This window comes from Helicoverpa armigera, chromosome 25 (assembly GCF_030705265.1).
Source record: "Helicoverpa armigera isolate CAAS_96S chromosome 25, ASM3070526v1, whole genome shotgun sequence".
NCBI classification, from domain to species: Eukaryota; Metazoa; Arthropoda; class Insecta; order Lepidoptera; family Noctuidae; genus Helicoverpa; species Helicoverpa armigera.
Window position 1 is genome coordinate 8,994,625 of NC_087144.1, and position 16,483 is coordinate 9,011,107.

At 37.8% G+C, this 16,483-nt stretch overlaps 1 protein-coding gene across 4 annotated transcripts in view; it reads right to left on the reverse strand.

Moving 5' to 3' along the window:
• Positions 1-16,483, reverse strand: part of LOC110376672 (protein 4.1 homolog) — a 74,819-nt gene that overhangs the window by 26,304 nt on the left and 32,032 nt on the right. For all 4 annotated transcript variants that reach the window (XM_064041490.1, XM_064041489.1, XM_064041488.1 and 1 more), the window contains exons 2-3: positions 2,059-2,221; positions 1,538-1,685 (exon numbers count right to left, since the gene is read on the reverse strand). In XM_064041490.1, coding sequence (XP_063897560.1) covers positions 1,538-1,685; positions 2,059-2,199 — 289 coding nt within the window. In that variant the 5' untranslated portion in view covers positions 2,200-2,221. The remainder of the gene's footprint in view (positions 1-1,537; positions 1,686-2,058; positions 2,222-16,483) is intronic.

Below are 16,483 nucleotides of genomic sequence, written 5' to 3' on the forward strand. Positions count from 1 at the left end.
TGCAGGTCTCAAGGGGGGCGGTAAGAGACCCAGAAAGAAAATGGGGGCGTTGTGTAGAGGCCTGGGGGGTCATTTGTATTTTATTTACTCTCTACAACAACTTGTGAACATCAACTAATATGAATTAAAAGATTAAAAGATTCTCGAACAAACACTACTTTTATGTCCCAAAACTCAAAAATTTTCGCGCTCGCTTCGCTCGCGATTTCTTTACTTGACACTTGTTTTTTTTTATCACATATAGCTACTTTTAATGTCCCATTACTAAAAAAATACGCGCTTCTTTCGCTGGCGGCTTCTTCATTTCACAGTTGCCTTTTATTTTATATATTTAGGACTTTTAGTGATCTAAAACTCAACAATTTTCGGGTTTGCTTCACTTTATAGTTTTTTTATTTTAAAAAAATTTTTAGTCTACCTTAGCAAAAAGGTAGCGTCGTTTTTAAGTCTTTTTATTAATAAGAAAGTAACTTTTAGTTTCCATATAAACTTTCTTATTTACGGTACTATTTTAAGTCCCAAAATTTTAATACATAGGCGCCAACACCAACAAAGAGTTATGTACGTTTGTGCTACATTTTAAGTAATTTTTGTTTTGAGTTCTAAAATATAACAAAAAATTTCACGCTCGCTTCGCTCGCGCAATGAGAAGCTATGTTCCCGTGTTTTTGCATTCACCAACCAGCAATAACTTATGTACGATTGGGCTACATAAAAAAAAATTCGCGCTCGCTTCGCTCGCGCATTCGGTAACTACATATGTCTCTGTTTTTCGTATGGGTTTGAATTGCAGTTGAAGGGCGCCATAAAAATCTTGCCCAGGGCGCTGGTAGAGTTAAAACCGGCACTGAATACATCATCTGTGAAAATTTCAACTCTCTAACTATCATGGTTCATGAGATACCGCCTGGTGACAGACGGACAGAGGAGCGAAAACAATAGGGTCCCGTTTTACCCCTTGGGTACGGAACCCTAAAATATGGGGGCGCTAAAAAAATATTTATTCTCGAAGTGGGCATTAGGCAAAATAAGTTTGGGAACCACTGACCTAGAGGTTAGTATATGACACCTGATGGAAATACATAACAGACAGCAAGCCCAAGAAGATCATGCATATCGAGGAAATCCCGAACAGAAAACCGGCCCAGGTTAAATCAAAATCAAAACTTATTTATTCAAACTTGGCTGCAAAACAGCACTTTTCGAACGTCAGAAAAAAATTACATAAGACAGCCCCCAAAACGCCCACCCTTCACCACTTCCTATGTGTTTTTGCTGGGAAGAAGAAGTGGCGCAACAAACTCCCCAGCAACAGCAAACAGGATTATTAACTGACCACGTGCACAGTACATATAATTTGGCATTCGAAATATCACAGTTCGAATCATAAACTAACAGGAACTTTCTTCTTTAGTTTCAAATTGGACTACTTCAATTTCATAGACAAAACGGCTTATAGTTATCAGGGCTCCATCTCTTTAGCGTAGTAAATAAATAACATTCGCATTCAAAAATGTTAGTATACATATGAACTCACGTTTAAGCATCTTAGAGAGCCGCTTCTCGAGGTCGACCCAGACGCGAGGGTCGCCTCTGTCCTCGTACAGCAGTCCGAAGTAGTCCTTCTCCACTAAGTTCAGCTTGTCGCATACTTTCGCCAGGAGCTCCTGTCCTCTGATCTTTCTCTGTAAGGTGGAAAAAAGGAAGAATATTAACAAACGTACTTACTTATAATGTGTGTCATTAAAATGTTACCATTTCCGAGCGTTACATCTGCCACGCATGGTAAAGATCGGCCGAAGAAAAGAGAGGCAATGTATGGAGCCAAACTATCATCTTCCGCACGACGACATACGCATCGCATCTCGAAAACGTTTTGACGCTTTGGTTTTTCTAGTCTTGTGAAGATTTTTTTACAAGATAAATCATTTCCAATTTTTTTGCAATATGTATTTACTATTGTAGTTCTATATGAAGATGAACATAAGGCTATCAACAGTCCAAAATCTGCAATCTAAATTATTCTCAGCAACTTCCAAATCAATACTGATTACTTACATCAACCTCCAAATCCATGGTGGAGCCATCCAGCAGCTCGACCTTGACCCTGGCGATGTTCCCCGCGGGGCGGCGCCTCGGCGACTCCTTGGCCTTCGCCTTGCCATCGTCCTTGGCCTCCTTGGCCACTCCCTCCGGCATCTTGCCGCGCGACCTTCACAACCTGGAAGGAAGAAATGGTTACGTTAGATAAGGGACATTTTATGAGTCTGTTTTGGTAGGAGTGTAATAAAAAGATTCAACATGAGATGGCAGTCATTTCATCAGATCTCAATATATGTCTTCATACACGTAAAAACTTGTCCTAGAACCTACTAAATCTTGTATTATATCGATGACACCAAATGGCTAGAACTGCGGGAGACGAAGTAAACAACAACACAATAATAATAATCGACACAACTCACAAACAGAAACATTTTTCAATAATTAAATATCAGTGACTCAATCAGGCAATTAACTAGGAGGTCACTCCATTGGCACTGACGATACCCACACAATTAAAACTAAGATTCACTTTGTCAATAAAATCATCACTGAATACTACGAAATATAAAAGCAAAATTCTTTACGAATCTAGTCCATAACAATCTTATCTTCTGAGACATCCAAAGCTCCGTTTGTTAATCCATCTCAAGAACCAAAACATATTCGTCGAGTTTATAGTCAGTGAAGGAACTAAGCTAATAAACAGGCGAATAGCCGCTATTAACTAGAAAACCCATGAAACAGTTAATAGCAATGCATTAAACTGTATCTGGCGTGTGGTCCACGCCGTGAATACTACCATCTCTTATGGTGTCGTAAGTTCCGAGTTTAATACAAGAAGTCCTGGGCACTGTGAAAATTACGATCTGGATCAAGCAACTACGTAACGATATTAGTTAAGAATACATGGTATTCGATCACAGTGTTGGGTAAAGTCAAGCAGAAGAAAATATTGTAGATCGACTTGTGGCAGACGATATTTCGGACATCGCAACTTAAACATCTATGGAGTGTAATTAATTTCCTATAACAATGGGTCATGTAATATCTAAAGCTACTGGAAATATCTTTACTGCATTTACAGCAACAAATGTACAGTAAATCACGAGACGTGTGCGAGACAATGGCGCGGATCGACAGGCGGCGTGGGAACCCATTGTGTACCAGCCCACATAACATTACATAGTGCTTAGAATTGCGAGGACAAGATTCATTTACTAAAGTTACGTAAGTTAGGGAATATCCTACAAAAGAAGTTGGAATCTTCGAACCATAGGTGTAGGCTTAATACCTACACACTTAATTTGGACTCTGATTGCCATGACTTCCATTTATGATATCCAAAATTACTCCAGGGTTCTCAGGCATTATTAAGCTCTAATGGAGCCGAAACTATCGCCATTAATCGAGCACAGTGCCAATCTCGAGCGATAACCAAATTATCTAACCCTGAGCCGGCTAACTTAAATGAATTACTGCTATCCATTTGCTGCTAAATACAGCCTTTGATGGCCCTATGAAACTGCTAACGCTGAAAGGGTCCATAAATTATTGAATAGACACATAAGCCCACGTGTTTAAGTCAAATGAAGTTTATATTACTCCGTAGTTCAGTTTCATGCCATGAGAGATACGCAAACGAAGAACATGAGCACTTTAAGAACAAATACAATGCGTAAACTTTTACTCCCCACAGAATTCTGCAATTGTTAGAGCCAAAGTTAGAGTGTGTAGAAAACTACAGTCAAAATAAGAGGTATATCTCTATTTGTAGTAACTTCATATACTCCACACGCAATTTCCAATACAGTGTTTCTGTTCGGTATTATAGCGTGTTATTATACAATTAAAGCGAGTCCGTCCGGCTACAGCGATTATCTACTTGAGAAGCAGTTTGATTGCAGTCCTTTATTGCCGAGCCGTCGCGTCGAGAACAATTATTGTCAACTTACAATCGTGAGCTCCAATTTATTTCTCTGTAAGAACTTGATTGGACTCACAAAATACTTGGGACAATTTTTGAAGATTGAAAAATTACTCCCCACTCAGCCAAACTTTATCTTGTGAATTTATGTTTGAAAATGTGTTTTCGTTTTTCGTCTCTATGGGGTGAATACGAAACTAATGGACATAAATGATACATTATGTTAATAGATCTCTCTGAGTAGTATTTTCCAAGAGCATATTTTCTCTGAAACCCTGATGCCAGACTTAATGTCTTGTCTAGTTTATTATTCGGATATGGCTCACAACTCGTGTTTTACGGGCCCCTTGTTGGCATAACTGACCGTCTGCGACGCTAATTCTTACAATTGAATTTGTAGCCGCTGTCTTACAATGGAAATCCAACGGGAAGCCATTTCGAGCTTCATAGAATAACATTTTGAAGACTGATGGCAATGCTGTGACATCTGCCATACAACGGGTTTTAGTAAGTAAAAATAATAAGGAAGCTTGGAAAGTTTCCTCTATTTGTAGAAGCCGAACGACTTACTAATAACAGAAGTGGCACATTACTGGCATGCCATTCTAAGCATGGTGCCGTACATAAAACGCGAGCGTTTGACGTCTAAACATCTTTATTCGCAGAAACTTCGCCGGCTTAACAGCCAGAACCCTGTAATTTGTTTAATGTTCGGATACACGCTTAATAGACATTTTGTCGGAATATGGCATACGCTGGCAGACCGCCAAATGTGACTCAGTAAGACTGGGAACACACTGACTTCTGCAGGAACTCATATCTACTGCCTGGAGTTATCGAAACTTGTCAAATTACTCGGGATATGTCGTCGTTATATTCCGCGAATTCAAAAGGTAATGGATTCTAAAGTTTCAGTACAGTTTGAAACTGTTATTATATTAACCATCTCAAGTTTCCACTGCACTGAGTTACCTTTGAATTTGAGTCGCAACTTGGTTTGGCTGTCTTCGTATCAAACTTTGTGCTCCCAGCCTAAGATCATAATGCGACTTGCAGTCTTACCGAGTTGTTTGGCTATAGATAAGGTTATTAGACAGCTTCGATTTACTGAGTAAACAGTGATGAATCGTATTTACAATAACGTACGTGTTGCATTATTCGTAGTATTTCAATTTTAGTTAGAAAGTGAATCAGTCACTGATTGTTTTCAAGTGAAAGGTATGATTGAGGAAAATTACTTTTTAATGAAATTCCTCTACCATTAGCAGACATAAAATATACTTGTTCCTTTTTTGAACAAAATGTCTGGCTAACTCTCGGTTGTCGCGAAAAAAACATTCAATTTACGCCAATAAGTTAGTCTGTGTGGAAGTTCCCGATATAGCCTGCAGGCTGAAAACTGTCAAGTCTGTAAAGTTCGCTAATTAAGTGTTACTCTGCCGCTCGAAACTTTCAGTTCAGAATGTATCATTTGATGTGGGAATGAAAAAGCTGTGGTTTCGTTTTTATTTTTAAAATACTTTTTGAAAAGATTGTGCTTGCAGAAGTTTAGTGATAATTTTTTATTTAACTTATGTCAATGGTGGTTTTTGCAGACAGTTTTCGATAAAGTATGAAAGTTTTTCAATGTTCAACATAAGCTCGTGCAGGTATAGTAGGACATACCTACGCTAGTCCAATAAGTCCTAAACTTATATTTTCAATGAACCCTTCAGTTTGAATAGAACGGGTGATAAGAAAAACCGTTTTAAATTGCTAATACAGTCAATTTGCATGGGTAAATGGAGCACTATGTTTATTTAATGACTAGTTTGCATAAGCCAATAAACGATAAACTTCGTCAACCTTCATTACCGAGCTAAAGAAAACTACTTGGCTAGGAAAAGTACCTAGCACAAGAGCCAGAATTACTTCTCAAAACTTCTATTTAACTAACCTTGGAAGGACCAAGATTCCTCGTAAGTAGTGTTTATACGAATTCTTAAGCCTCCAAGCAAAACTACAGTCCATACTTCTAACATAGTAGGTACTCCAGAGCATGCACTTGAAATAACCCTCAAAGTTAACAATAAACCACCACAAATAGCAGCCTCTAACACTGACCTTCATCCCACAATCACACAATAAACTCATCATTTTAAATAAATCAATGACAGACCCTGACCAACGAAGGTGTGACATCATGGCGATGCTAATTCAGCATAGAACTCTAAATGGCCCTACGGAATGAGTCAGGCAGTTGAACATTTACATAATATATTCTATGTTAAGGTCAATTGCTGTTGAAGAGTTGAAGGCATTGTGACATAAGAGTTTGGCGGTGGGAATGTTTATTGGTCAGGTCAAGAAGTTAGAATCAACAAGTGATAAGTACTCGCGTGTAGAGACCATTTTCATCTTTAAAATGACCCAAACTTATCTTCTTTTAAAGACACCTCTGACCTCAAACATTAGACAGGATCAAAACCAAGAATAGTATGACCTTTATAACATCTAAAACAACAGCAAAGATGTAATATAAACCAACAAGACCAGTCCAGACAGCAAACAATACAACCAACCTCCCTAACTGATCAGAGCTCACCCCAGTAATCAACAAGCAAAGACTTAAACAGAAAACAAAACCCTCTAATGAACAATAAAAGCCACAGCTCGCAATCTAGATCTCATTGAAAACTAAACAGCGATCTCGTTTACCCTTCCTAGATAGATTTAGCTAGACCAGACGGCGCTTCACCTAATTAAAGTGACAATAGTGCGGGTAACTCGTTGCCTCGCTCCGTAGACTCTATTACCGCACTGGTAATGTAGTTAGATGAAGTTGTTGGTACGAGAGCTGAGTTAAATTGGGTGAAGTTTGCAAAATTTGGGATAGTTTTAAGTGAATCTGGTAAGGGAGAGTCCTTATTTAATATTGGTAAAAATATTTCGACCCCATAATTTGTAGGTCTTGGAGTTTTTAGTTTCTTACAGAGAACACTCAGGCAATCACCACAGTTCTTGCTCAAAGATCATAATCAGTATAATCCGACCGATTTTTTTTCTCTTAATCTTCACTTAATTCGAACTTGACCGTAATGTACGAGACCACAAGATTACTACTTACAACTTCCTTTATAGTAATAGTAACATCAACGTACTTACTCAAGTACCAAAACCAGACGCGGAGTGCGACGACCTCACGAGCCACTGCGTAGACCTACTTCGCAAAACGCGCGAATATTCATTGTACTTGCTATGACAGGCAAGTTATTGCGTAAAATATTATGAAGCTGCATCGTTATTTTGGTTTTCATGATCCTGGTTTAAATATTTGTGTAAAGGAGTCAACGTGACGATGAATCTTATGTTTAACGATTCATAAGTTCGTTTGATATCAACAGGAGATAATAAATATTAATATTACGCCTGTTTTGCTTGAAGTGTTACACAGAGAGAACATCATATTTTCTAAGAAGGTACTCAAGGGTATAATTTATACAAAGAGCTTAGTCAGAAGCTTCATTTATCTGTAAAATATGGTATTCCGAAAGGCAAAATAATACCAGTACTTCATTCACGTACAAATCAGTGTTGTAATCCGTGCCTCAGGGTGGATGTGAGAGGCGCCGGGACGACCGCATGGCGTCATCCACTTAGCTGTTTTATTAGTTAATTTAGTCAGCCGTCGCCTATTCGAGTCTACAACTATATTGACATCGGGAACTTGGAAGGAATGTTAAACATTTTGTTTTTGGACCTTCAGCTAAAAAGGGTTCAGATTACTATTTGATTTAGTGTTTGACACCATGAGGACATCATTTAGCACATAGTAGATGCTACATGGCAAAGTATAAGTTCGCATAAATAAGCTTGTCAGTCTGGAAATAAATTAATTAATATTGTTGCATGTGATCCTTTACACGGAAATATAAACAAATCCAAAAGGGATGATGACTCAGTAGTTTCAATAAACTCTTTATAAATTGAACTTGACTCCACGCGAAGGGCAAAAAGGAGCCCTACAATTAAGTTTCTCGGTGGATCGATCCCTACAGTTCTATACATAGCCATAGTTACAGCTCCCTGATTATTTATATAGGCTATAAATACATATGTTTATATAACAACTAGCATTGAATCACCCACCACGTGCGCTATGGTATCGTACTCGTAACAGTAGATAAAAATATTATTCGATCAACATTTTCTTTGTGTGATTCAATTGATTTATTGATGAGTAATAAAATGTAATGTTGCAAAAAGTGATTGAAAATAATTTAAAGCCCAAAATACTGCTACTCTTGTCTAATAATTGTACATTACTGGTAAATTAGGGATTTGAGAATGATTTGTAAATCTTTCAGAAAACGCATCATATCTAACTAAGATTTTAGTAGCCCCAAACTTTCTGTATCATCCTTAGAAGTTTTAGTATATCTGCTCTATCAACTCCTGAAAATCTTTCCACTTGAGATGATTTTCCAGCAGACACAGCTTACTGGCCGTATAGTCCAAGCCGTAAATTATAACCGACGGTTACGCACGGTTACGACTGGTCGTGATTTACGACAGCTTTGAACGTTTGTTCAGAAGTCAAGAGTTTCAGAAATGTTCAAGAAAGATGTGCTTACAAACAAATCATGCTGGTCCCTAAAGGGTTCTAAGTAATTTATGGCTACGACAAATGTTTGAAATCTTGAAGCTTTAAATCAGGTGGTTAATGACGTATCAGATCGTTAACAGAATGTAATCACAATATCTCACGATTCTACATTGTACTCTGAAATAATGGCTCATTCATACACATTGTGTTCTAATATAAAATAATACGCAGTAGTAATTTACTCTTGCGAAAAATGATTCATGTTTTGCTTCTGAATTAATGGACATATTTTGGGATGGTTCCTAAAATCTCTGTAGCAAAACTCTCTGAGCTAAAAGAGGAAATAACCAAGCACAAGAACAAATTGAAAACATGCACAAACGAAGGCTTTACAGAAAAACACGTCGGCGCCAGCCAGGCCAAGTTAGAAGCAATATCATTCGCTTTTCATGGCTGCATTTAGCATATCTCACGATCTCAGTTCTATTTCTATTAAAAGAGCTTATATTTTAGTTCAGTTCTGGGCTATTTAATATCCAAGCAATAAGCTTAAAAGGGAGACATCAGGAACGGGGAATTTAATAATACGAATGAAGGGAATTTGTGTAAAAGCAGCTACAAGATCGAACTTCACTGGTTAACAAGACGATAGAAAATCACAAGACGAAGATAACAAGACATTATTGGGCTTAGTAAGTAATTAAAATTTTCAACTAACAGACTGCAAGAGGAAAAAACACTTTTACCAAAGAAAATGCATTAAGAATAATAGACATAGATCCAAAAATAACTGTAGTGTAATCCGTAAGTTCGCACGTTCACGGATCGATGGACATCAGCAGACGGTCTCGCATACATTATTCACGCGTCTGACACTGCTAGGCAGACGTGTTGAGAGCTGTCGGCAAATAGAGGGGTTGACGATAGATATGACGACTATCGAGCTGTTTTGTTTATGTTTCAAGTACTTTAGGACTCATTGCAGCGTTGTTTTCTTCATCGGAATCAACAATGTTAAAGAATTTATGAATCTTTAACTATTGATTGAGATAAGTTAAAGAAGCTGGGGTCACAAACCTGAAACGGTCTCTAATAGTGAGGGGACGATTGGCCAACAATAGGACAATCAGGGCCTAATAATAGTCGAGGGGCGCCAGCCATGACCTAACAATCAGGATCCTCAAAAGAAACTTATTATGGCAATAAGCCAGGACAAAGCTCGGAAGTAATAATTTATTGATGCTTATTTGTCTACACAAGGATGAGATTTTTATCTTGGTTCAAGGATAGCTTACTTTTATTACCGATGACAATAACAAAACTTTTATAATTCACCTCCTACCCGGACGTCGATCCCTCACGAAAGTCCAAAATATATTCAAACCCTGCGCCAGAGAATTCCGTGAACACGTAAAACTCACGATCATTGATTCCTGGGAAACAAAGTTGGAATTTAAAACAGAACTTTATTGGTTCGTTTTGTTTGAGGCGCCATAAAAGTTTCGGGAGTTACCACCATTACCGTGAAGCGATGTGGCTGCACGCAATGTGTACTGATCACGAATAGCGCTAGGAATGTTGCTAAACGGCACTGAACAACCGTAGACTGTTCTTTGAGATAACTGTTTGTTCTTTATTACTTCTGTTGATTGATTTTGCTTGAAACTTTATTTGAAACCAACGTTTTTACTTACAATAACGAAACAATTTTCCTGTATCACATATTAGGTATCTGCTAATATTTTAATATCGTCAACGCATTGCACATTATTTAAATTAAGTCCAAGAGCTATCCACATGTCTTCGAATGTTCATAACGAGTCTCCACTGCATCTGAATGACTACTTAACAGTTGTAAACGATAAAAACACTATTTGTAGGCATGTTTTGACAGTAAACTTTACACAGGAGTAAATTGAATTTTCATGGAAATTGGAAAGTGACGTGACTTTTAAAGTTTGAAAGGTTAACTGCGTTATGGATATTAAACTTGTTATTTATAAGGCGTAGGTTCTTGTGAACAGTAGCATAGGTTGCCAACACACGGAGCGCCTGTCGGGGGTATGTTTATTACGTCTCGGTGCCATAATATCCTTGCAAAGCTTTTGGGCTTACTTCCAGAGGCTTCGAAGAAAAGTTAGGGTTTGGGGAACATTGTTTGTTACATAGTTCCCAAGATTATGTAGTATTTTTCTGTCCTTTCGCAAATCTGGATCTTCTAAAGTAATTTGACACTATTTTCGCGCTATCCGTGACAGTTCCGAGAATAATGCAAACGGGCATATTCCGTGACTAACATGACATAATGCTGTAATACAATTAACGTTTCGTTTAATATCGCGAGTGCGTCGAGTTTGCTGTCGTCCTTGGCCACTCCACCCAAATAATTCACTTAAAATGACTTATACGACCTACATTTATTAATTAACCACTGTCAGGGCTGGCAGCTACTAATATTGTGCAGAATTTATTATTCTTGCGTCTCAGGTATTACTCCAAGACGATAAAAATATATTTTACCTAACATCATCCATATAACATCATACCTAACATCATTTTACTAAACATCTTTTAGGAGAGAGACAATTCGGTCTCGATATGAACGCAAAAAAGTAAGATATGCACAGTCTCTTCTCAATAATAATATCATGATTCCAATGTGAATTTTAGCATATATGAATATCGGCTATCCTCGTGTCATAAATTAGGATAGAAAAATAAGCAAAACACAAACCACAGTATAAATACATCAATTTTGGTCGGGAGCAACCATGGTTATGGGCTAACCACGAGGGCGCGGTTCGAAATCGTGACATTCACGTTTGGGATCGCCCGTTTACCCTCTGCGGCACAATTTACCACTATTTGTAGGCACGCCTCAGCCGCCATGTACAATATCAACAGTAAAAGAATATTGGTGCCACCGGAAGACTTCCGCGAAATACTGACCTACTTTTGTCTATCTTCTGGAAGATTGGAAAAGTTTAATAAAGTCCGTTGCAAATATTTGAAGCTGTTTAGAAAGGTTATTTCGAAACTCCCGAAATTAAATGTGTAAAAGCCTCAAATATAAACAGAATGGTCTCGTATCAAAGCCTCCCATGTGGCTGAAAACAGGATCAAATGAATACGGGGCGGGTTGACCTTTCCGCGACAGTTCACAACAATATTGAATATTCGCTAGAGTATCACTCGCATGCAGGCATTCCAGTAATAGGAACCCTGGCACGAGCATAATCAATACTGAGAATCTCAATTGAAAATCTTGATGTTTTAATTATTGCATTCAAGAGAGGTTCTGTTGACACTTCTATGTAGCCATTCATTATAATAATGAATGTTAAATCCACAGCATACAGATTGCCTGTTTTACTATAATTAGGCTCTGTAGAAGTCTATCTGCAGTCTATAGCGTTTTCGGTGTCACCTGTTTGTCCTTCATTGTAGTCTTCACTCATGAATATTTTATGGCACGAAACGAAAGTAACATCGAACATTTGAGAATTATAAAATACTTCCTATATACACTTTGACTGTCTCTTTTAAAGCCAGACATGGTCAAGGTCTTAATAAGTTTAATAATAATAGAGTAGTGTGTGTTATTTCATGTCTTACATACAATAATGATGTCACTATCACAGTTCTCAGGACAATACATGCTTATGATTTTGTTATGAGCGTGAGAATATGGGAGTTCACAGAAATGACTCCTAACTACATAGACTTCGTGCTCGTTGACAATTTAAAGACATCTGCTGCACACTAGGTCCGAAGAATAAGTATGCTATTAATAGTAATAACGTAATTACAATGAGCAGTGTAATTACAATTCTGAAAATAAATACTGAATAAATTATAGCAATAGGTCTACAAACAGATATGAAAAGGCAAGAACAGGAGACGACAACATACGGCTTGTATGTAAAAACTGCCTTATTGTCTTGGTAATAGCTTTTCTTCAGTCATTCCACTAATGGCGTATACTTCCGATTAGAGAAAACCATATAGTCGCTATAAATCACACACTGCCAAATCGTCCCCCAATGATAAACGAACAACTTTCCCAAATCCCTCTTTTCATAAAGCTACATACACATGACGGGTTTGTGACAAAGAATTTTCGCGCGCAATCGCTGGGCACACTCTTTTGCATGACAATGTAAACTAATTATATACTTAAACAATGCACTCGCGTGTTTATTACAAGTAGGAAAGGACCAAATGAGTTTTTTTAAACGTACTGGAAATATGAATTAATGGGGAATTGTAAATTAGTTTTATCGTTATGGAGTTTTGACCTAGTTCTTGGTGTAGTAAAAACTTATTAGACTTGTTGTTAGTGAAGTATGTGAGGAATTAGAATAAAATTGAGGCTGTTTGGAAATGTGAAGCGAATTGAGGAATGTGAACTGTTACATTTTATGTTCCACTCATCATTGGCACTTGCCAGTTAATGGTCAAAAACTTGCACGATTTCAACCTGTAGCAAACTTAATATTTTAAACTTAGTTCCTGGGCCCTGATAATCCTCACAGCATAGGTTTTCCTACTTTTTTGCAATGGAAGTTAAATAACTTCAGCATAACATAAAACAAGCCCAGGTTATTTATTAAGTAGGGCTGAAGGTCTATTGACGGCGGAGGTTCAAAAACTTGACCCAATTCCTTTCACTCAGGCTAAATAAACAGAATTTGGACTGCGCTAACGAAGTTGAAAATAAGAACAAAAGCTATTCAGTCACGCTCGAGAAAAAATACAGGTTTTGTATGAAACGCCTAAAGGACCAATAAAAGGGAAAGTTAAATATCATATCAAAGAAAATGTCAAACCACTCCCTTGGTTATTTTACGTAATAACCTAATTACACGCTCACACAAACAAACGACACTTGAATTACAATGAAGATCCTCATTTACTATATAATGTGTAAGCCAGATAAAAGGTCCAAAACTTCGTCAAGATTCGGACAAAGCCCACTAAAACGAGGGGCGGGATATCTACCCAAAACTATGTTAGTTTGCCAAATTGAAGCTTATTGTGATAAGACTTGTGGCACGCCTTTCAAATGAATATTTATACAATTCTGTAATTAATTATTCGGGTATAAAACAGTAGCGAGTTATCTCGAATTCTATGGCTATCTGCCGCTATAACTAACCATGATTCAATCACGTAATTGCAATCACACTGCCATTTTAATTCAGCTATTCCATGAACAAACGAGAAACAAACTATGTAGTACCATGTACTATTATCAAGGTACTCGCCAGGGCCTGCACAGTTATCCATGACGTCATGGGGTCAACGACCGCTCGCACAGCAATTACGTTGCAGGAACGGGTTGTGTGGTAGAAAAACTATGAAACCATGAGCTATGGTGTTATTAAGTGCCAGAAAGTGGCTATTACGCGAGAAGTGTTTTGGTACTTGTGCACCTGAGCTGGTTTTGAATTGAGCGGGGGCGGGTGGGGGCGGAGGATGTAGTGTCTGTCTGCTAGTTAGTGCAACTATTGTGATACTAATGTGGTGTTTCATTAGTGGTGGCGAAGAATTTATTTAGTCGAATAAATAAATAAGGGATTTGCTAAAATTATGATGTCACATCTTTATCAACTGAAGTAATTCGAAGGGTAAACCAAACAGGCTCTCCTTATATTACAAACCCCTGTCCCTAATTGCCAAAACGAACAAAACACGATACAAATAACTCTACAAATAAGAACCCATGAATTCCCAAAAAGCTCAAGACAGCAGAAAATTGTACACACACAGCATCGCAATAAATATATCTTCACAATTAAGGCCATAAAGAAAGAGCGCCATAGAATTGAGCATCAAAGTTGCAAGTCCCAGACACCGGGTTATATACGAGCTTGTCCCAAAACTTACTGAACCGGTTTCCGGCTTAAGGTTAGACACACATCTAACTGGAGATACGCGAACATTTGTTTAAGACCGGTATACTTTGAATGGTGCTAAATGTTACATCAACCATATGGATGTAAAATTAATTTTAGTGCATTCGACCATCGAAATGATAAAGGTCTTCAATAAGACCTGTGAGAATACGTCCGAAATATTTTTGAGGTTCCTATTGAAGTTATTGCTGACAAAACTTTTGATAATATTGATTTCACGGAATCCGAATGGAACAAACATTTGAATGCATCTTGTATTCGGTGAGTGTAGTGACACCCTATACTAAACAATTTTGAAAATAAAAGGGGAGCAAAAGAAGGAAGATTAGTGGTCAGACAAAGAGCCAGACAGGGTTAACACACAAATAACTTCTTTGTTTGGATATGAAAGCAATGCTGACCCCTTTAATCTTTAGGGGGATGCACGTTACACATATTATGTGACAACAACAACATAGGTAGGAAGGGTCAGGTAGTACAAAGAATTTATAATTTGGAAATTTTGTGCACTACTGCAGCTACTAAGCACGAAAGCAACGTTAACATTGCGATGTATAACAATATGAAAATACATATTTTTGCATATTCCCGCAGACACTAAATCATGACCAAAAATTCCGACATCAACATACAAAATGTCCCACGTAAAATCACGTACGTTCATCAATGGCGTATAATACACGGTGATTGGTGCTCAAGCGCCAGGTTTCCCCACATTACCACACAATGGCTCACAATGGGACCCTTCCACGTCGCGCGATCATTGTTCATCTGTCAAATGCGTAGCTTTCATCGATGTTGCTAGCACTGTCGAAGGCTTTTTTGTTTTAGTCTGTGGTTCGTTTGGTATTGGCAGTATCTCTTTAATCATGACTTTGATTGCAGTAATTCACTTTTGTGTGGTCCTTAGACTTTTATTTGGTGCCTTCTACACTAGGTAGTTTCATGAATTTGTAATACAGCAATAGTAAATACCCGTTTTAATTGCAAATTCTTATTTTCTGCATTCCGTTTATTAAATAATACTCTTGAATAATCAATGCAGGAGTCGCAGCATTGCATTGTTATCGCTCCGCCCGTACCCATTCACACACACAAACAAATCATTCTGTAAATGTTCATTAGTCACGCACACAACCACATAAACGTACTCTACGTCCAATCGATCAAACACGGAGAAGTCTTGTAGTCGTGTGCTCAATATTTGGAGAGAGAAATTAGTTGTGTTGGCACAAGTGTTCAAACTAGGTGGATTTGTACAAATAACTCCGGTAAAAAGTCCATGGTGTTCAACGTAACAATATTTATTATCTAAAAAAGGCGAGTACTCTTAGTAGTAAAATTGCGTTGCACAGCTACTACAGAATTGCGTATTTGTCTCACAATGGTCGTGCTTCACGGTTGAGTACCCAGACCTACATCGTTTCCGATAACTGATTCAAACTGCAACATTTCTTCAGCTTTGTTTACTTGACAATAGCATTTCGTTTTACATAATCGAATTGAAAACCCTACAATAAAAACTTTCGGAACATTTACTTCACAAAATAATGGCTCCGTCTGAAAGCCAAACGTAGTAGCACACAAATATGAGGATATAACGACAAGATTCTTGCTCCATATACTGTGGCATACCCTCTAAACGATGACAAACGCGAAGCCAAATCTCGGTCAATGGACACCTTACTATGTGAACTCGCACCAAAAGACTTTGATAACAAAATAATAATTAAATACCTCAAACAGGAAGGAAGATGCTTTTGGCTTTAAAGCCCTCTGTAATTAGTAAATCATCCACCTAGGGAAAAATACATTGTATTCACTGAGGCAGCAGAGCGTAGCAGTTTTGTGTAGGGTAACGAATTTGTACGCCACAAACACGATAAAATGTATGGTCAAACGGCTGCCTTTGTTTACCACTACTACTTTAAATGTAGGCTATCAATCTCGATACAAGGACCCGTATCCAATTGTAAAATTACACATCACAATTTTTTATTAATGATGTAA